The sequence below is a fragment of the Eschrichtius robustus genome, chromosome 7 (genome assembly GCF_028021215.1).
Source record: "Eschrichtius robustus isolate mEscRob2 chromosome 7, mEscRob2.pri, whole genome shotgun sequence".
In the NCBI taxonomy this organism is placed as follows: Eukaryota; Metazoa; Chordata; class Mammalia; order Artiodactyla; family Eschrichtiidae; genus Eschrichtius; species Eschrichtius robustus.
This window is the reverse complement of record NC_090830.1, coordinates 81,587,165-81,608,020: the sequence shown is the minus strand read 5'-3', so window position 1 is coordinate 81,608,020 and position 20,856 is coordinate 81,587,165. Positions and strand designations below refer to the sequence as shown.

At 42.5% G+C, this 20,856-nt stretch overlaps 1 protein-coding gene across 9 annotated transcripts in view; it reads left to right on the top strand.

Annotated features, from left to right (window-relative positions):
• The window catches only part of KCNMA1 (potassium calcium-activated channel subfamily M alpha 1), a 745,622-nt gene that overhangs the window by 435,085 nt on the left and 289,681 nt on the right, over positions 1–20,856 (top strand). For all 9 annotated transcript variants that reach the window (XM_068547964.1, XM_068547957.1, XM_068547956.1 and 6 more), the window contains exons 4-5: positions 8,762–8,855; positions 9,712–9,823. In XM_068547964.1, the coding sequence (XP_068404065.1) occupies positions 8,762–8,855; positions 9,712–9,823 (206 nt within the window). The remainder of the gene's footprint in view (positions 1–8,761; positions 8,856–9,711; positions 9,824–20,856) is intronic.

Below are 20,856 nucleotides of genomic sequence, written 5' to 3'. Positions count from 1 at the left end.
TCAACAAGACACATGTACCCCAATGTTCATTGCAGCACTATTTACAATAGCCAGTCATGGAAGCAACCTAAATCCCCATCGACTGACGAATGGATAAAGAAGACGTGGTACATATATACAATGGAATATTACTCAGCCCTAAAAAGGAACACAATTGGGTCGTTTGCAGAGACTTGGATGGACCTAGAGACTGTCACACAGAGTGAAGTAAGTCAGAAAGAGAAAAACAAATATCGTATATTAACGCATGTATGTGGAATCTAGAAGAATAAAAAAAAAGAATCGGTTGGTCAGGACTACTCAGACAGTTTGGTGAAAACTGAACCAGCACTCATTTGTCAAGACTGTTTTATGTAGTAGCTTAACTCTGATTTATTACATAAAAGTTTCTGGCAAATATGAACGGTAATTCCACTCTGGTAACAACTGTGATTGAAATAATTGTAGTCTGTAGATAAGCTGGAGAAAACAAGCATTAGTGGGTAGGCTGTCTTGGACATCATTCCAAGAGTCCAACAGTGAAGAAATACATAATCTATGGACTTAGAATTGGAAGAGATATTTAGAAGACCTATGACTGGTTCATCCCCCTGCCTCTCCTCCACATCCATGCTAAGCCAACCAGGTAAATGAAACTCTTTCCTCTGCTCAAGACCTGGAAAAAGGAGAATACACAATGTCCTGTGGCCCCTCATTAAAGTGACTTATGGCTTTCTCTGCCAGGAAATCTTGGTTAATTATTTAGTATTTATGAGACTTGTATGGCTGCCTTCATAGAAATATCATTTTCCAGGCGTTTCTTTTTTTTAATATTACCCAAAGTTAATGCTGTAATATATAGAATCACCCCAAATGTCAGCTCAGTGCAAGTCCTTTTGGGCATTTGAATTATATCGCAATACCTGATAAGGAGGCAATAAAGCAGATACAAAAAAATAGAATGTGAAATAACTGATTCTGTCAGTTTTTGTTCATTTGGATGATTGCCTTTTGGGGCATTTTTCTACAAAGAGTTCTTATTATCATTATTGTTATTACCTTGGTTTTTAAGATAACTATCACTTGTTCAGTAATTAGTCTTCACTCATTATCCGATTTCATTCTCACAACAGCCTTTGAGGTTTGATCCTTTTCTCCAGTTTCCAGATGAGAAAACCAAGGCTTGGAGAGGTCAGATTACGTGCCCACAATCGTACAGCTAGTACGTGATAGAGCTGGGATCTCTTCCACTGAACTCCAGAACTACCTAAAACTGCTAACCACTCTTGAGGTCAACTCACATTTTGCTTTTGATTTACATACTTGGGTGCATTAGTGAATGAAAAGATACAGGATGAAGATGAGAAGGAGAACCTATGCTCAGATAGTATGCTGAAGTTTTTTGAGAAAATTTAGAAGAGCTCCATAAGAAAGTGACAGAGATTTCATGAAAACAGATGGTCTGTGTGTTTCAGGGAGAAATCCAGTGTGTAAGGAACTGACATCTTCTGTTCTCTCCAACAGTGATCTGTGTCACTTTCTTTGTCTCCTAGAAGAATGCTTAATTATTAGGACTCATCATTCAGGTAGATACCCTGAGCCATAGAACTGCTTTGAAGTCTACTGCTCTCATTGTTCCAGGGTTCTCCAGATCACTCAAAGCTCAAGAAGACAGAGCACATAGGATTGCAAAGAGTAGTGAGGGTTTATATACTACCTCTCCATTTGTTCCAGTTCATTTCAACATGACCGTAATGAGGCATATGCTTGTGGCTGTTGGATTACATCTCATCAACTGAGCAGAGACATAATTAGAAACCTGCTGCTGTCAGAAAGATTAATAGGCCGATTGATACAAACCCATAACTGAAGATTTCCCAGCAAAGCCATTTAACCAGCTGGCTGGAGATCATGATCCAGCAATACTGCAAGTAACAAAGAGTGTTTTCTATTCACATTAGAACCGTTGCAAGGTCTAAGAAAAGTGTTTTATGATAAAACAGAGGGCCCATTCTGATGTTATTATCATTAGTATTGATTAATGATTGAACAAAAACTTACCCATCAGCAATAACAACATCTTAGAAGATAACGACTTCAAGATGTTCTATGATAAAATCACAATGATGGTGAACAGAAGAGGCCAGCTTCTGTTTGGTAAAACTAATAAAAACTACACAACTTACTGAATACATGCCCCACCCAGTATAAACACCAAAGCACCAAAATTGGAAAGATTAGCTCTTAAGTACACAGCTCTGTCAAGGGAATTAAAAGATAGGCACTGGGAAAAGCCACCAGATAGAAAGCTTTCAACTTGGATCCATTCAAGACCTGGGCAGTCCTGAGGTGCTGTCCAGTTTAGAAGACAATGTTCTACGTAAAGATTCTTGCTTTCTCAATGACTAATTAGTATCACACCATTCACACAAAATCCACTACTGTTATTAGCTTGCAAGATAGTTTTGCGATACCTAAAATTATATGAATAATAAAATTGATTTCTAATTTGGAGTACATTGTAAAGACTGGCCTCCCTTTTAAAATGTCTTGGTCTCAAATATTCTGATTAGCTAGGTGCTTTTATTTCTATTTTGTGAGCAGGAGAACCAAAGCACTTTGCTTATCTGATATATCCTAATGTTATCAGGAAAATCTCAAATCACTTAGATTTACTACCTCTCCTTTGCAGGTAGGTTTCTTAATATCCATGATTATATAATGTCATTTTTCTATATTTTGATTGAATGGAGTGGGATGCAAAGCTTATTTATTGTCTAATCCATGATTAGAAGTGTTAAAAGTATCTAAATATTATCATCCATTACCATATTCATTCTTTTTCTTCTAGAATAAGAGAGGCTGAGGCATCCATCTTTAGGCAGATGGATAACTAGGAGTTATTTCTCTATAAGCAGAGGAACTTAGCCTCAGCAGATAAGGTCAAGCTCCATGACACCACTACCACTCAGGGTCCCAGGAAGGACTTTTGGGGATTAGTAATGTCCCACATGACAGTCTTTACAGAGGAGGGTTAGATACAGGTTGGAGAGTTCAGCTTCCTCTGAATTTTCCCAGACCATTCGATAAACACATACATGCTTCTCTAGGTCAGTTTTACCTCGTCCCTCAGTCAGTCATATCCCATTGTCAACCCCTGTTGCTTTTATATAAGCTCCATGGCGGGCCCTGTGGATAGCAGATACCATGTCTTATGCTTCTTTTTCCTCTCCAAGGATATGGCAATTTATCTGGAAAAGTAAGGTGGTATGGCAGAAAGGATACTGGGTCTGTGTCCCAACTCTGCCACTTAGCTACATGATCTTGGGTAGGTTTCTGAGCCTCTGCTTCTCTGTCTGCAAAATGGGGATTAGAACAAAATGTCTGCTACTATATATTTTGCAAAGCTGTGAGGACCAAATGCAATAGTATGTGTAAACTCTATACAATTGCCAGGTATTATTATATTGAATTGAACGAGGATCAACATTCCGAGACAGTTAAGAATTCCTTGCTCCTAGTGCTATAAGAATTCAGAGATGGGAGAGTTCAGGGAGGGCAGGAATAATTGGCCATGCCATGCCTTTTGGTTGGCCTTGAAAGCTGCCTGAGGTTTGAACACAAAGAGGGAGGAGCATTTGAAGAGGCCACAGCAGAAGCGTAGAGTTAAAATTAGGAATATGGGGGGTGTCACATGCATGAAATTATGAAGATACCAGCTTGTGGCAGCAAAGGGCTTTGACGTGGAGCTCGGCTGAAAATGGGAGAGATAGGGTGAGGCTAGGTTTTAGAGGTTTTTCTCAGCCAGACTTGGAATTGATGCATGAGGCGGGAGAGAGCCATGATGGTGGATGAATGACACCTTTTAATTAAATTAATCCGGCAACATTGCAGAGGCGAGACTAGGAGGAGAGTCTGGAATCATGAAGCTTATTGTATTGATTCACGTCTGTAGCGTGTGGGCCTGAACTCTGGTGGTCCGTAATCCTGGTGGGAATTGAGAAGGCTCCATCCAATTTAAAAAGGGACTCACCACAAGAGGGAGGAGAATTTAAATGTTGGAAATTATTTCACAAAGTGCTGTTTTGTTCCTCAGCTAGTCCCTTCCCTCTCATGTGGTTATTTATTAAATTATCTCAGATATTTGCTGCTGCTGCTGTTCCTAAGATGCTTAACATTTCTTTCTCTCTCGTAAATGACGGTCTCCATAACCTCTCCCCATCCAGCCCTCATCATTTTTCCTTTTAATCTTAAACTAAAAATGTGCTCCTCGGGCACTCTCTGGTTGTTAATTGGAATGTCATTGGTGAAGCTTGCATGGTGGCATTGTAATTACTTCCCTGTATTGTCTTAATTCCCCACCACCCCCATCGCCCTGTTCACATCTGAAAATGATAGTCTCTGTTCAACCCCTTGATGTCAGCACTTAGTTAAGTGGTAGGCAGGTGGTTGTCTGGGGATGGGCTCGAATGCTTAATCCTCTTTGTTCAGGTCTGAATAGGAATCACCTTGAGCAGCAACACCTGTAAGGAGTGTGTAGTTGCAGGAAAGTTCTTCAGGAGCTGTGGTTCTCAAAGTGTGGTCCTCAGGACCCCATACCTGACCAACTGTATCAGGAGCTCTGGGGGTGGGGCCCACCAGTGTTTTAACAAGCCCTCCAGGTGCGTGCTAAAGTTTGAGAAACACTGTTCTGGAGAAATATTTTCAAAGGGTTGGAAAGCCAGCCTCAGAGAGTTAGGAAAACAGACTTCAGCAAATACCAGGGAAGTTTTAGAGGCTGAGAAGAGAGGCAGTCACTTCCTTCTTGGAGATGATACAGGCGTCACAACTGCTAGAAGTGAGATTTTTGTCCTTAGCCCCCTGCGCCTTGAGAGAAAACCTGGGTCGTCATTGCTTGCCTCTCATGCTTTGGAAAGACAAGTTCTGAAGTCAGTCTTCAAGAAGGACTGTTGGATCTTCCTGCTCAGAGGTCTTCGTGGGATACTGTATTGTTAAATAGGTGAAAAAAGAGATATATTTCCCACTTGGGTGAGTCTCATTTTCCTCTGTAGAGACATCCAAGTACTGAGGATATGCTTACTTGATGGTCAAGAGGAAACAAGGGTTCGTATTCCAACCTCTGTTCTACGCTGAAAGTTTATCCCATCAGAAGCAGCTTTTTATTGAGGTTCTTTTGAAGGTGCCCCAGTCATAGAGTCCTGATCAAAATGCTAAATTTGCCTAAGGTTTTAGTATCACACTTGATCCATGGACTATGGGAGCCTAGTAATGAACAGTCCATCAGCTTACCAAGTATCTCATCTCCTCTAATTAGTAAGTCATTAGTTAACCAAGAGCAATTTAGGGACAATCAGTTCTACTACCAGGACTAGTGTTTTTATTTCAGTTCTTAAAACTCTTATTTATTTATTTATTTTTCTGTTGGCAACGTATGTCCATAAAAAGCCTGTTCTGATGTGGGCATGCCTCATCAGAATGGCGATCCAAATTTAAGTGTGTAATTCAGAGTCACCTTCCTTTGTAGAAAAAAATAAAGTGATCTCTAGCTCTTAAAATTTCTAGACAAGGAACTCTTCTATTTTACACAAGAAGGAAGAGGAGTTTGTATTTCATTCTCCATCCTACAATGAACATTAATCATTAAGATAAAGTCTCTTTGGGAGGAAAATAAATCCTGGCTGATACGGCCAACCCTTTAGTTGTTGAATTCTGTATTTTCTTTTTATAAGATCAATGAACGTCTCCCTGGGTTGTTTCCATTTGGGGAATGAAATGATGGGGCTTTAGAATCTCTGCTCTGTGGTCGTTGATTGTGTGAGTCCATGGACTAAAGGCGCTCAGAGGATTTATCTTGGAGAGGGGATCCTGATAAACCGTTCTGATGCCACTTGAGAAAACTAGGCAGGACATTTCTCCTTGGGCTCTTATGGCAAGCGGGAAAGAGCTGAGAGAGATGGAAAACAGACTCCCTGATCACTCTGGTCCTACTGGGTTCCTGGGGGCTGGCCCTCTTCTGTTGCAGAATTTCCTGCTTCTCTCCCCCGTCTTCATCTTAGTGAAGTGGCTCATGTTACTGAGCCTCGGCCAGAGGGAAAGCCGCCAGCACCAGCAGCATAATTTACTTCCTTTATTGTTTCAGCTCAAAGTCTAAGACTCAAGGAATGATATAAAAGGATGATTAAATCAGTTCTCTATAAAGTTTTGAAAGAAAGACTAGAGAAAAGGTCTGTTATGGTTTCAACATTGTTCTCTGTAAGTCAGGAGTGCTGTTGAGGTATATTTTTCAACAGAGTGTCGTTTAGCATCAAACCCTCTCATTGCTGCCTTTAGGGACGGGGCAATATAGGAGGGAACAGCAGAAATGACGAGGAAGTCAAGAAACAGTGGAAATGAGTTGCTACAGCCTAATTCCTTATACTCTTGCAAACATCTACTTCCATTTGTGTCGAACCGAAATATCCTCAATGGCATTGAGCTAACATCTCTTCCCCCACTGTTCCGTTCTCTTCCACAGCCTAGCAGATACTTTCCCTGCTCGATGTATTTCAAGGTTACTATGATATTAACTACAGAAGCCATGGAATTAATAGGAGCTAGGGAACTCATAGGACCCTCAAATATACCACCAATAACTATTGTGAGAGCAATAGTAAGGTTATTGTGTGGCCTTGGTGAAGTGATAGTGGGTTTTCCATAATAGACTTGAGAACCAAGACTTTCTGTCCATCCCCTAAATTGTGTATACATCAGTCTTGATGAAAACGAATTTATAATGCACAGCTAAGTCACTGCTGGCACAAGGGAAGACATGAGTGCAATACAGTATTTACCAACAGAGCCCCCCCCCCCCATCCTCAATCTCTCTCTCTCTCTCTCTCACACACACACACACACACACACACACACACACACTGTTTACTCTTCACTACTTCTGTAGCACGTCATACCAGTGGCTTACATAGCACAGAGGTGCAGTGTCTCTTCATCCCTTGGGATCTGTAGTGGACTTCTGGTCAACCTAGTTCATGTACTTTTCCTTGCAGCTAGAGTAGCTAAGAACTCTGACACATGTGGAACTTGTGGGTCTTGTTCTTGAAACAAAACAAAATGCCATCATGGCTTGGGAATTATGGAAGTGTCACTTGTTAACTCCAGGCCTGGATTCTCCTTTTTTCATTGAATCAATACCTGAGTAGGAGACCAGGCAAAGAGCAGGGTGGGCTGTGGTGTTTAGTCTCTTTTGCTCCTGCCTCCTTTCAGCATTGGACTAAGCAAACTCCATGCTGTCTTTCCTCCCACTTTCCCTTAGTGAAAACCTAGCAGTTGCCATTTCCTTTATACAAGAACTGTTTTTCAGTGTTTGTTTTTTGTTCAGTCCGCTTAGTTTGTAAATGCAAATGTAGATTCCTCTTCATGCTTGTCTGGAGGGTTTTCCACGTATTTGTGATTTGGGAGATGACAAAGGGCATGTTTGACTTGTAATACAGATGAAGAATGGATAAATCCGGTGCATGTAACATGATCGGAGAGTCCCACAGACTGACTCACCCTGCCTTTAAGTGGGCCCTGCATTCTCATACTGCACAGATTCCTGCCTGTTGAACAACCAAGCATTGCTGTTACAGAAGTACAACTATACTAACTGGTATTGCGTACAGCGATTTCCGAAGTGGTGATACTCGGAAATCCTCCATCCTGCACTTCTCAAGCTAGCCCTCTCCTGGCCCAGAGGTCCATGTTGCTTCCCATCTGGGGAAAGTATTTTACTTCTCCCCATCCTCCCTTCTCTCCCTCACCTCACCTTCTTGATGTTCCTGGCCTGAGTGGTACCATTTGCTTACTGATAACAGTATACTGTGACTTTTCATTCACAGCTTTGAAAGGCTTATGAGGCTTTCCTGCTTCCCACCCAGCCCAAACCGTGGGACTTTTCACACTCTGATCCTCTGATCAGTTTGATGTAGGAAAGCACGTGGAAGCCATGTACCAGTTTGTATAGTCGTACCCTTTTGAACTGCCTACTCTTGAACAAAGTAGAGTGTGCTGGGGATTCGCATTGGCTGCTTGACACACGCAAAGGCAATTAACCTGCATGCCAAAAAAAAAAAAAAAAAAATTAACCCTTAGAGTACTGCTTCAATATATTGGTTTAATGGTCTTGAATTTTACCAGTTGGGCAATGCTTCTTTCCCCAGATCAGAGTGCTGCATTTAAGTCCATATTTAGTCTAGCCAGGACATCAACCAGGATCCTCTCCTCCACAGCTTTCCTGAGGTGCTCCTGGGTCCTTTCTTATTAATCAACTGATGGCTTTTAAAAGGTCCAAAACACAGCCATTGTGTTTAATTGAAAATGGGCTTCATTTCTAATGTGCTGGAGAGTAGGAGGGACTGCTTTTAGCTTATGTTTGTGTCTTCTAAAAGAAGTCAGTGCTTTAAGGGTTAATATGAAATTGAGGATTTGGTGGTTTCTTCTGCTTGTCCTTCCTCCAAGGTGTCTGCATGATCCTCTTTAGGTTCTTAGCTCAACTGTTGAATGATGATGAAAATAATATATGTAGAAAATGATGAAAACAAATAAAAGAACAAAAGACTCTATGGTTGAATGGAAAGACCCCTTGGCAATGCTTGCTTGATGATCACAGGGGATAGAAAGACCAAATGTTTTATTTTATGAATGTTCATTTTGTCCTCTACTCCAAGCACCACCACTGCACAGCAATGTGGAAGACTTGACGATGCTTTTCATTTACCTCTCGCTTTTTCTTCTTCCTGTCTAATAGCCCAATAGAATCCTGCCAGAATTTCTACAAAGATTTCACATTACAGATCGACATGGCTTTCAACGTGTTCTTCCTTCTCTACTTTGGCTTGCGGGTAAGTTTGAACAACACTGCTCAGTATCACGATGAGGCATGCAAGTGTTATACCCAGGGACCATTCCCCATCAGCATCTGCTCCCGCAGGCAAGCTGAAGCCCGTTGTTTCCAGGGGAGACGATAGATGCGCATTCTGATTTTCTGTGAGAGAGCCCTTTCCTTAGCTCAGCATTTCCTGAAGTACATGTTAATTTTGCTCCGAGCAGGAGAAATAGGCATTGAAATAACTATTACACCTCTACTGGTCTACTGTTTTTCATCTCTCTAGTCACGCATGAATACATGGTTACCTTAAATAGGAGGGAAAAAAACCTTCTAGTCTTAAAATTATGCTTATCAGTGCTCACTTAGCTGAATCCTGAGAGAACAGTGAGTTGTGAGGGTTGAATCAAGGGGCTAGATAGGCAGAATTTGCGGCTTGGGGGATTTATACTAGACCCTGTTTTATGAAGGGAGCTGTACAGAATGTAGATTACAGAGATTGTGTGTGTGAATGAATGCATACATATATGCTTTATTTATAGTTATATTTATATGAGAGACTTTAAGAAAGGTGAGATAATTCAAACTTCCCTATGATGCTGTTGAAAACCACAGAAAAATATACTACCTGATCTTTCTCCAAGGCTAACAGAGCTTATACAGTCACTCTCTAGAAAAGACTAGACAGTGTTTGCAAATTCGAAGACAAAAATAGCACGTGACTGGTGTAGATACAAGAAGAACATAAACTCTCCCTCCAGGCCCCCGTGAAAAACCAAAACGTACCCTTTGGCAAAAGAGTGTAGTTTGAATGCCGGCACCATGCTTCTCATTTTCTGTTTTTTTTCTCTCTTCTTTTTTCTTTCCCGCAGTTTATTGCAGCCAATGATAAGCTGTGGTTCTGGCTGGAAGTGAACTCTGTAGTAGATTTCTTCACGGTCCCCCCCGTGTTTGTGTCTGTGTACTTAAACAGAAGTTGGCTTGGTAAGTCAATCTCTCTTCCTTCCTTCTTACTGGTTTCTGAGCCATGGCTGAAATATAGAATCTGGTGCATCTGGGGTGCATCAGAGGACTGGGAATCCACAGGAAGAAAGTTTTGTGGATCCATGTGAAAAACTCCTGGAGTTTTAGAAGTTGATGGTGAGAGTCCTCTTGGAAGCAAGCACTAGCCCCGAAGGATGTGTACAGTGAGTGCTTCCGGGAATGTTTTATCGTTGTTGAAGCCCAGTGGTAATCACTGTCACTGCCAGGACCTCTCCATTCATGGTTCTGTCACTTTTCATTCAACTGGGAGTCAGAACTGGATGAAGAAGCCCATGGGCACAAGGCCAAGTTTCCGAGTAGCTGATTCAGGTGCCCCAGAACGCCTGCCTGCCAAAGTTAGCTTCTGTCTGCTTCTTAGTTTTGTGACGAGTGGGTCCTGCATGGTTTATTTACAGTTGTGAGTTCCCTTGTGGGGTGGGAGATAAGGTAAGTGTCTGGGGTCACCCTCACCTTGAGGGAGATCAAGCTCCTTTCCTGTGCTAAAGGAAGAGCTTTTGCTGGAGCTGTGTTCACACCTCACTTCCTGTGTCTGCTTGGCAGGTCACTTCCTGTATCAGGATTAGGACAATTTGGTGGGAAAAGTAACTAGCTCAGAGGATGGTCATGACAGCCAAAGGCTTAGAGAGACAGCTTCGGGGTTCTCTTTGCCACACTGAATAATTTCCTCAGAGTGTTCCTGCTGTCACGGGTCTACAGGGGAAGAAGGGAGGCTGAAACAGGACTCAGAGGACTAGTTGTGGGTTCCTTCTGTCTTTATTTTCAGAAATGTTTGGTCTTAACCTATTTTTTTTTCAAAGTAATATATGTATACATGTATGTGTATGTATGTATATATATATATATATATATATATATATATATATATATAAAATAGTATCAACATTCAAAGATGCATAATGAAAATATTAAGTGTCTCTTCCGCCCGCATCCATCACTGCCCCCTCCCTGGGATGCTCAGCGTTATAGACTTTCACATCTTTTCTTCATGCTGATTTCACCACAAACAAACACGGATGTGCACTCATAATAGTGTTTTAGAGGTGGTGGTCTTTGTACAAAATCATTGTATCAGTCACATTGCACTGCAGTTTGGCTTTCTTACTAACTAATACATGACAGCCATGCCTTCAGCTCTGTAATGATTTGTTTTATGACAGTTGCACAGAATCCCATACGTTGCTGTACTGCATTTATTCGGCCATGATCCAAATGATGCACCACATGATTGTTTCCTTTTCTGCTATAAACAGTGGCTCAGTCAACACTCTCATCCACATATCTGTGCAATTCTATCTCTAGATAGAATTCCTGGAAGAGGACTTGCTGGATCAAAGAGAATGTATATTTTTGTTTGTGAAGATATTAATGGAGAACTTTTCAAAAATGTTGTATCAAGATATGCTTCTGCTAGCAGTATGTTTTGACGTCCTTGCTAGCACTGTGAATTTATTATATACCTAGTATCAAGTATTTAAAAATAAGTATCTTTTATATACAATATATGCAGTAATCACATACATACATGTATGTGTGTATCTCTGTGTGTGTATCTTATTTGGATTCTATTTTCTACTAGTTTTCTCATTAGCATTGTATTCAGTTGCTCATTGGAAATGTTTTCCTTCCTGATCTGAGGGGTGCTTGCTTAGATGGGGTTTTCTTGCCAGCAGGATGAGACCATTAGAGCTGCACACCAATCTGAGAAACATCCTGAGTGTTTGTTTGTTAATTTGCTCTGGTGCCTGGGGTCCCAGCCATTTCAGCTGAGCTCTTAACCAGCCTTGTGACCTGAGGAACTCACTCTTCTTCCCTCAGCCTGTTGTTTTTCATCTGTGAAATAGAGGTTGGGTTAGACAATCGCTAAGGTTCTTTCATTTCAGAAAATCTCTAAGCCTCTTGCATCATTCATGGGAAATTTGAGAAAATTTGGGATCTTGGTTGTTGCAGAGGACTGGGAAGTTAGTGAATCAAGTCACCAGCGTACCTGGGTCAAGATTATGTATGGACTGCTAACCGGGGCTCTTTCTAAACCATCCTGTTGTGAAGGGTTCACACAAACACACCCCCCAAACAAATAGACAAGGAGCGAAGGAAGGGAGAGAAGGAAGAAGGGAGGAAGAGAGTGGGAGGGAGGAGAGAGAGAGAAAGAGAGAGAAGGGTGGAGGGGGGAAAGGAAGAAGGAAGGAGGAAGAAAAGGAATCTGCCTTCTCTTCCTGGCTGTGTTCTAATGCCTCTGTGCACTTGAACAACCACTCACTTTTCTGGACCCTCAGTTTTCCCATCAGAAAAATGGGAGGTTTAGACTAAATTACCTTCCAGCCCTCATACTTCCTGAATCTGAACTTTATGTCAGGGGCCCTTGTGGTCCTAGAAGATGGAGAGGACCCCTACCTGACTGTGGTGGAAACATCCCTTCTCTGCAGCTGGTAGGGGCTCACCCCAGGTCAGGGTGCGGAGCCGGGTCTCCTTGCTGTGAGTGAAACGCTCCCTGGAATCTTAGTGTTGGGAGGACTTGGATGTTGTAAAAAACAACCCAGGCCTTTTTGTGGATGATGTCATCCTGATTTTTGGAGGTGTGTTCTGATCTAGTGAAAATCAATCTGAGAGAACAGAAAAATGGAAGAGAGAGAAGAGAGGGTAGGGGAGGGATAAATTCGGAGTTTGGAATTAGCAGATACAAACTACTGTACATAAAATAGATAAACAACAAGGACCTACTGTATGGTACAGGGAACTATATTCAATATCCTGTAATAAACCATAATGGAAAAGAATATATATGTATATATATACATATATATATAACTGAATCACTTTGCTGTACACCACAAACTAACACATTATAAAACAACTATAGTTCAGTTAAAAAAAAAAAAAAAAGAGAGGGAGAAAAGAGTAATGAGAGACACTTTGCTTCGGTTGTGGTTGCTCTTCAAAAAAATATGTTCTAGAATGTGCTTTAATTTGTTCGTGAATTGAACAATGTTTATAAAGCCGCTACTATGTGCCAGGCACTTTTCCAGATGATTAGGAAACAACAGTGAATAAAATAGGCAGCACCCCACCCTCTGACATTGCAGTGGGGGAAGAACAGGAAAAAACAAGCCTAATAAATAAGTAAATTACTTATTTACTTTTACTTAATTACTTAATTAACTTAATTTAATTACTTAATTACTTAATTACTATTTACTTTAAATAAGTAAATAGTATGTTAGGAAGCATAAGTACTATTGAGATTGGAAACAAAGACCAGCAACCTTTGGGGCTATGAAGTAATAATAACAGCAACTAATAACCTTTCTCCTTTTGCAGGAGAAAACACCTTTAATGGCATACTTTTGGTTCTTTGGTAACTAAGTCCCTTGGGTAAAATCCAAAACTGGTCTGCCTGTTATGGAAGAGAATTCAGTATAATGATATTTCAAGGAGGTTCCTGCATCTGATTTAATACATGGGTTATTACACCGTGAAACAATTATTGTACCGTCGAGCTGCCAGAGATAAAATGAACATTCCCATGAGGTATGGCTTATAAAGTAAAAGGAATAATCCCATCAAATAGGGCATTTCAGAAAGTGCTGCCCTCCTCTTAGAAAATGAAAAGTACTGCCTTTACTAGCTGAGGTTTGGGACAAGATGCAGGAAACTGAAGTCTGTCCCAGATCTGCACACACTTCTTGAGCCTGGTCAAGAGCAGAGAGCTGTGCTATAGCTGGCACCGTGGAGGATAAAAAGTGAAATGAACACCACGCCACCCCCCCCCCACCCCGTCCTTACCTTTTCTGGAGCATAACTTGCATCACGTTTGATTTCCTATTCTTAATATATGGTTGCATATTATATAGTACAATATTTATTTACTTTTTTGCATGCATCATCTTAGTGCATTGGACAGTATATTAATAAAAACAGCTAGTATTAATTCCAGCTGTGCTACGTGCTGGGCGCTCTGATAAGCCCTTGCGAACGTGAACTCAATCCTCATAGCAAACCTGTGAGGTAGGAATTATTGTCCCCATTTTACAGATAAGGAGATGGAGGCTCAGAGAAGTTAACTTTCTTGTCCAGGGTCCTGTAGCCTGGGAGTAGGGAAAAGGCGTGCTTTACCCAAGATCTGGTCTGACTTCATGTCCGTTCTCTTAGGCTGCTCTTCTGCCTCTGTCCTTACCCTTGAGAGATTTGGGATGTTGAGGGCTGGGTTGGGAATGACTAAGCAGCTTTTGCTGCTTTTTGTTGGCCTCCCTCGATCTCGTCCTATCTCATAGAAGCTTCACTTCAGGCAGGCAGGGAAGGGAAGAGATCTTGCTTAAAAACACACATAGCTCGTGTCTCCTTTTCTTCTCACTTTTCCTTGTCTACCTCCAGTTTCTAGAACTGCCGTTAAGACCAGGGAAACAAACAGAGCTAGCGTGCAGTCTCCTGAGTCCCAGGGTACCTTAGAAACTTGGGGATTGGACCTGCTCCACCTGAGAGGAAGAGAGGGAAACAGATATATAGGTAGATACCGGGGGCTCCTGCAGGTCCTAGGTCGGTAGAGCTAATTGAATCGGTATCATGTCCTGGGCTCCACCACCTCGATTCACATCGTGCTCAGCCACTTGCCAGTGGGTCGCTGTGAGCACGGTCATTTTCCCCGTCTTAAACTCAAGTCTTCTCACCTGTCCAATGGGGATAATAATAGCACTCACCTCAAGGAGTTGTAGTGGGGATTCAGTGAGGTAATGGGTGACCACGTACGTAGGACGAGCTTCATGAACAGAAGCCATGATTATCCCCAGCCTCTCTTTCTAACCTCCCTGTCATATTTTAAAGTCCCAGAGAAGAAAACAAACCAGAATGGAACCAAAAATAAGGCAGTGGGATGTGAGGACATCCATGTCGGCAGGCAGCAAGTCGCTGCTTATTTTAATTCCTGTTCCCACACACCGGCTTATTCACAAAATCCTCACTAAAATAAATGTACCTTGAAATGAGAGATGAATCTTATTTTGAGACTCGAATAACATGCTCTGGGGAGAACGCTTTTGTCTGTTTGTCTCATTCTTGTGGGAACTATGTCCCCAAGGTAGGTCAATGGGCTGTGCCTCCTTTGTTTATTGATGTGTTTCTGTTGAGGGTCATCTTGTGGGGTTAAAGGAAGAGAGTGGAGGAAAAGATAAGAATGCACGCACCAGCCAGTCATTTAACTGGCCGTTATTGAGCACCTACTGTGTGCTCAGCCCTGGGATAAGAGGAACACATGCTTGGTCACCTTCCTTCCTAGGTTTACTGTGATTTCCAACATTGCCCCCTCTTCTCTGACCGATGAAATCAGGGTATGGTGAGGAGCCCCAGTCACTGAACTGGGGTCAGAAACTAAACCTGCTTCTCTAGTCTGTGTTAGACCTGGCCTTAGACCTTAGACCCTTTAGCAAACTCTGCTGGAAAATAGAAAACTCTGCTAAAAAATAGAAAAATGAGTTAGTGCTCAGTCAGAGGGCAATTAAAATGATGTAGAGTATCTGCTTATAAACATATGCCTGAGCAGTCCCTTTTTGTGTCAAAAGGTCATAAAAACAGGACTGTTAAAAAAAAAAAAAAAAAGTACAGGTCCTTAAAAACAACAACAACGACAGGACAAAACATAGTTCCTGTTGGAGACCAAGGTTTCAATTTAGTTTTGGGACCAAAATAAACACTCGTGCAGCAGCAGCAGGTAGCACTATCAGCTATATAATTACGTCCGAAATTGCAAGGTCCAGGCTGTAAGGGCTGGGGCAGTTCAGAGAAGAAGAGCTCACGTGGGCGGGGGAAAGCGAGGAGGCGTCGAGGGGCTGGGGCTCGGCTGAGGCTTGTGAACGATGGGTGAGACAGGCAGAGTGGGAAGCAGCGAGCATTCTGTGCGGGAGAGGAGGCTACCCTGTCTGGAGAATGGCAGGGGCCCACGGATGCTAATACCGTCTGAGATAAGAAAGTGTTTTTACAGCGTGCCAGGTATCAGCCTCACAACCCTGCCAGATGGATGTGTTTGTGTCCTATTGCTGCAGGAACAAATTGCCACAGATGTCGCGCCTTAATACAACATCCATCTATCATCTTACAGTTATGTGGGTTAGAAGTCCAACATAGGTCTCTCGGGGCTGTGCTCCCTTCTGGAAGCTCCAGGTAAGATTCCATTTCCTTGCTTTTTCCAGCTTCCAGAGGCAGCCCACATTCCTTGGCTCATGGTCGCTTCTTCCACCTTCAGAGCCAGCCGCGGTGGGCTGAGTTCTCACACAGCATCTCTGATCTTTCTTTCTGTCCTCACCTCTCTCTGCCTCTCTTTTCTGCCTCCCTCTTCTACTTTTGAAGACCCTCGTGATTACATTGGATCCATCTGGATAATCCAGGATAACCTCCCCCATCTCAAGGTCAGCTGATTGGCAACCTTAATTCCCCTGCTATCTTAGTTGCCTTTTGCCATGTGAGTTGTCATAGTCACATGTTCTGGGTGTTAACATGAACATCTGTGGGGGCATTATTCTGCCTACTGAAAGGGGTATTCCTATTATTCCCATGCTGCCAAAGAGGAAACTGAGGCTCATAGAGGGTAAGTGACTTTCCCAAAGTCATAGAGAGCCAGGAACTGTTAAGTTGGGATCCATGCCCCTGTTCAGACCTGCCAGTTGGCTCTACATCGTGCTTTGGAGTCCAAAAGCTCTAGTAGGCATTTAGGGCCCTCTGTGCCCTTGACTCTTTGCACTTTTCCAGCCTATCATGGGAGGAGACCCACGGGGGGAATCTTGTTTGGAACCAGAGAATTTACCCCTCCCTGCATTTCTATCTAGCATTGAGTTTTGTTTTTGTTGTTTTTTTTTTTCTCCTCCTGGGAACAGATGAATTACTAGATAGATGTGCCTCTTATCATTGTACTTAAGCAAGTTGCAGAGGTCTGGGCACCCCTTCCTGTGAGGCTGTCGTGACCGAGAGGAACCTGCTTGGTCTGCATATCCTTTGCTTAAAAGCCCTCTTTCCTTAGAGCTCATGCTTTCTTGCTTTTTTGGAATTTACTTAAGAGTAGAGAGAAATGGAATTGGAGAATGCCAGATGAGTGAATGAGTTGTGACGGTCTGTCACCATTTTCCCAAGGAAAGCAGTGTGCGGGGTCAGAGCCCCACTCTCCCCTTTAGTGATCAGTCTTTCGGGGGGCTCGGCTGAAGGGCCAGGAGTCTCTGTTGTCCATCCACTTTATAGGGCGTCTCGCCCCAAGGCCCCTCCTTTGCTTGAGGAATTCCACAACAGGTGAGGTGAGGTTCATATCAGAACCTTCATTAGCTAAACTCTGCATTGGGGGAGAGTAATCAAGAATGAAAGCCTTTGGCTGGTTTCACTTTCTGGACATCAGTAATTTTTAGTGTATTGATATTCAAAACAAAAAACAAAAACAAAACAAAACAAAAAACCAAACACCGAGTGTGATTTGGGCAGAGAGTGGAGGCCGGTGCCAGGCACTCAGCCCTGCCTCTCTTTTCTCCTTAGACTTCCAGCTGCAGCCCCACCAGGCTGCATCTGCCCTGCTCGCCTTCCCTCGTCCCTGCCTCAGGAGTGAGTTTTTTCCCTGCTGCTCTGAATATCATCTCTCTCCTCAGGAATGCACAGCTCTAACCCCACCTCCTGTGGGAAGCTTTCCCATCCTCCCAGCTGGAATGAATTCTTCCCTGACCTTTATTTCCTTTGCTCTTGCGATTAATGTTGTAAGAGCTGTATAATCAGTCTGTTTTCTACTCTCAGTTCGAACTCAAGTTCTGTGGGTATTGTGGCAGAGACCTTGACCGTCTTGTTTTTTTGCTGTGTTCCCGGTGTCTGGAACAGTGCCTGACACACAGTTTGTGCTTGTTGAATGAATGGGTGTCTTCTTACACTAACGATAATAATGAACTTGATTGCTTATTAAGAAGCAGACACTGGGCTCAACATTTCACAGGCATCATCTCAGTTAGCATTTACAGCAACTCAGTAAGTACTGTTAGTCCAATTTTACAATTTAGGAAGCTGAGGTTTGGGGATTAGGTAACTTCCCCAGGTAGTAAATGGTGGATCCAGGACTCAGCCCAGGTCAGTCTGATTCTGGAGTCGGTGCTTTAAAAATGACTAAGCCAGTGGTTCCCAAAGTGTGGTTGCCAGACCAGCATCACCAGCATCACCTGAAAACTTGTTAGAAACGCAGATTCTTAGAACCCAACCCAGACCCAGTGAATCAGAAACTCTGAGAGCTTGATCCAGCAATCTGTGTGTTTTACAAGCCTTCCCGGTCATGCTGATGTCCACCCAGTTTTGAGAACCACTGTCCTAGTCTGTGCTGGGGTGGCTTTCAGATTTGGTTGTCTCTTAGAATCCCTGAAGAGCTTTTAAAACTCACCATGTTCAGGCCAAACCTCCGACCAATTAAATGGGACGATCTGGGTTGGGAGTTGGGGAGTGACCCAGGCTCAGCATTTTTTTTAACACTCCCCAGTTGCATCTAAAGCACAGTAAAGATGAGAACCACTTGCATATATATGTATCTTCTAACTATGACTGTTGAATGAATTCCTCCCTAGAAGGGTGCTTCCTAAGCTTCAACGTGCACATGAGGCACCAGGAGATCTTATTCGAATGCAATTTCTGATTCAGGAGGTGTGGGGTGGGATCAGAGACTCTGCATTTCTACAAGCTCCAGAGGATGCTGATGGTTCTGGCCTGGGGACCAGACTTTAAGTAGCAAGGCTTTCCAGCCTAGACTGTGCTTATCCAATAGGGTAGCCACTAGCCACATCTGACTATCTAAACGTAGATTGAAATCAAAATTAAATAAAAAAAAAAACAACTCAATTTTTCAGTCATAGTGGCCGCATTTCAAGTACTTAAGAGATCCACATGACTAGTGGCTAAGGTATTGGACAGCACAGATAGAGAACGTTTCCACCGTCGTAGAAAATTTTCTTGGACACTGCTGCTCTCGGATGTGAGTCTTGTGTTGGAAAGTACCATGAACTTTTACTTTTTGTACCTCTGGGACACTCTTGCACGCAGTGGAAGCTTAACAAATGTTTATTGAAGTTATTTTTAGTGGAAGGTCCAATGGTACCAAGTCTGTATTGAAAGGAAGTAATTCACTTTCTTGGACGGCTGCTAGGGAATTCATTAGTATGGTGTCAGTGAAACCCCTCACCACCCTACCCGAAGGGAATTAAATGTACGCAAGGCCGGAGTAGGCAAAAAGGTATAATAGAGGCCCTGGCACCAGCCCCAACTTCATCGCCAGGACTCTCTTACTGCAGCCGAAATGGCCTTTTGGGCTCTGAAAAGAAAGGACTCTGGTTCCCCCTACAGGACTGTCCTGGAGTTTGCTGGATTAGCGTGAGATTAAGTCTGATGGAAGAGGAAAGGGCGACAAGTGAACTCAAACGGGCAGTTTGTGGCTAGCAGAGGAGTGGGTTGGCTCACTTTGCCCTCCCATAAGGTACCTGGCATCTGATAATGACTCAACCACGATGACCAAGGGGGTTCCAGGTCACAGTGCCCAAGGTGTGGAAGGAAGGGCCTTTGAGAGTCCCCAGAGGTCACCTACTCCATAACTGAGGCTGCTGGACTTTCAACTCCTACATCTAGATTCTCTAAAGTCCAAAGCCTTCCAAGTAAACCCCTCCCTACAGTCAGTGGTTTTATTTAAAATAATAATAATAATAAAGGAAATTAAAAGTGTGACTTCTCTTTTTGGGGTCTGATGTCTTTGGGGGCAGAAAGAGGTTGAGAGAGAGAGAGCTTTAAAAGAGAAAGGTCTGTAACCAGAGTAGTGATAGATGTGTTCACATTATACATTTATATGTATGTGTATGTATATGTATATATGTGCGTATACATATACAGTATATCATTATCTCAGGTAAGCTTACAAAGAATACTATGAAATAGGTGTCATTTTATAAATGGGGAAACCGAGGCATAGAGAGTTTCAGTAACTTGCTAAGAGTCACAGAGTAGGTATGTGGCAGAGCCAGGCTTCGGACCTGGGCAATCTACCTCCAAGGTCCATGTTTCTCAATACTGTATTATGCTTAAGCTATAAGCTTATCTAGCCATAATAGTTACACTTTAAAAAATTAGTCTAACAGTCTTGTCCAATCAGATGAAAGACTAAAGCTTCCTCCTTGCCCCAATCCCCTGACAAATCCTACCAGAATTGAATTGGTACTCCCAGGTGGGAAAGGAAATTGAGAGGAAAAGTAACTCATTCCATTCTTTGGAAAAATTGAGTTAATGACAATTCTATAACTTATCAGCTTTCAAACTTTTTTTTTTTTTTTTTTTTTTTTTTTTTACCAGCTCCCTCTTCTGAGCTTCTTGGTTTATTCTATACTAGTAGTCAAATGAGTAAAAATCATCCATGTTACTATTGTTAGTCCATCTTGAATGGACCATCATGTTAGAGAATATGGGCTCTACTCTTTGCCTGAGCTTTATTTTATTTTGGAGGGGGGCAGGAAGCCTCAGTGGCACATGCACCTTGGCAGTGGCACTGAGACTGAATTGCTGTAGTGGGACAAGACATGAATTCATTAAGTTCTGTCCCTGTGATTGGGCTCCAAAGAAGGCAGCCCCAGCAAAGTGGAATGCTAAAGGTTTTAGATGTTTGTCAGGAAGCTGATTGCTGTTCCAGTGATTTCTGTGGCTGAAACTGCCTCTAGGGAAATTATTCCCCTGTAAGAGATTTCCAATTGTGTTCCCTTGATATTGCTTTGTCAGGGACATGCTTTAAATAAGATGCCCTCTGTAGGTAGCAGAGATTCTAAATCCTCTCTGACTTGTACAGCTCTGTGATATGCCAAATTGGAAATAACATTCTAAAATGAATGTCTTCAAGGAACAACTTCAGCAGTAGGTTTTCATCGATGCCAAACCCTCTCCAGATGGCTGTACTTCATCTGGGGTGTTACTGGAACAGTCTCCCCAAGCAACCTAAATCTCTAGGA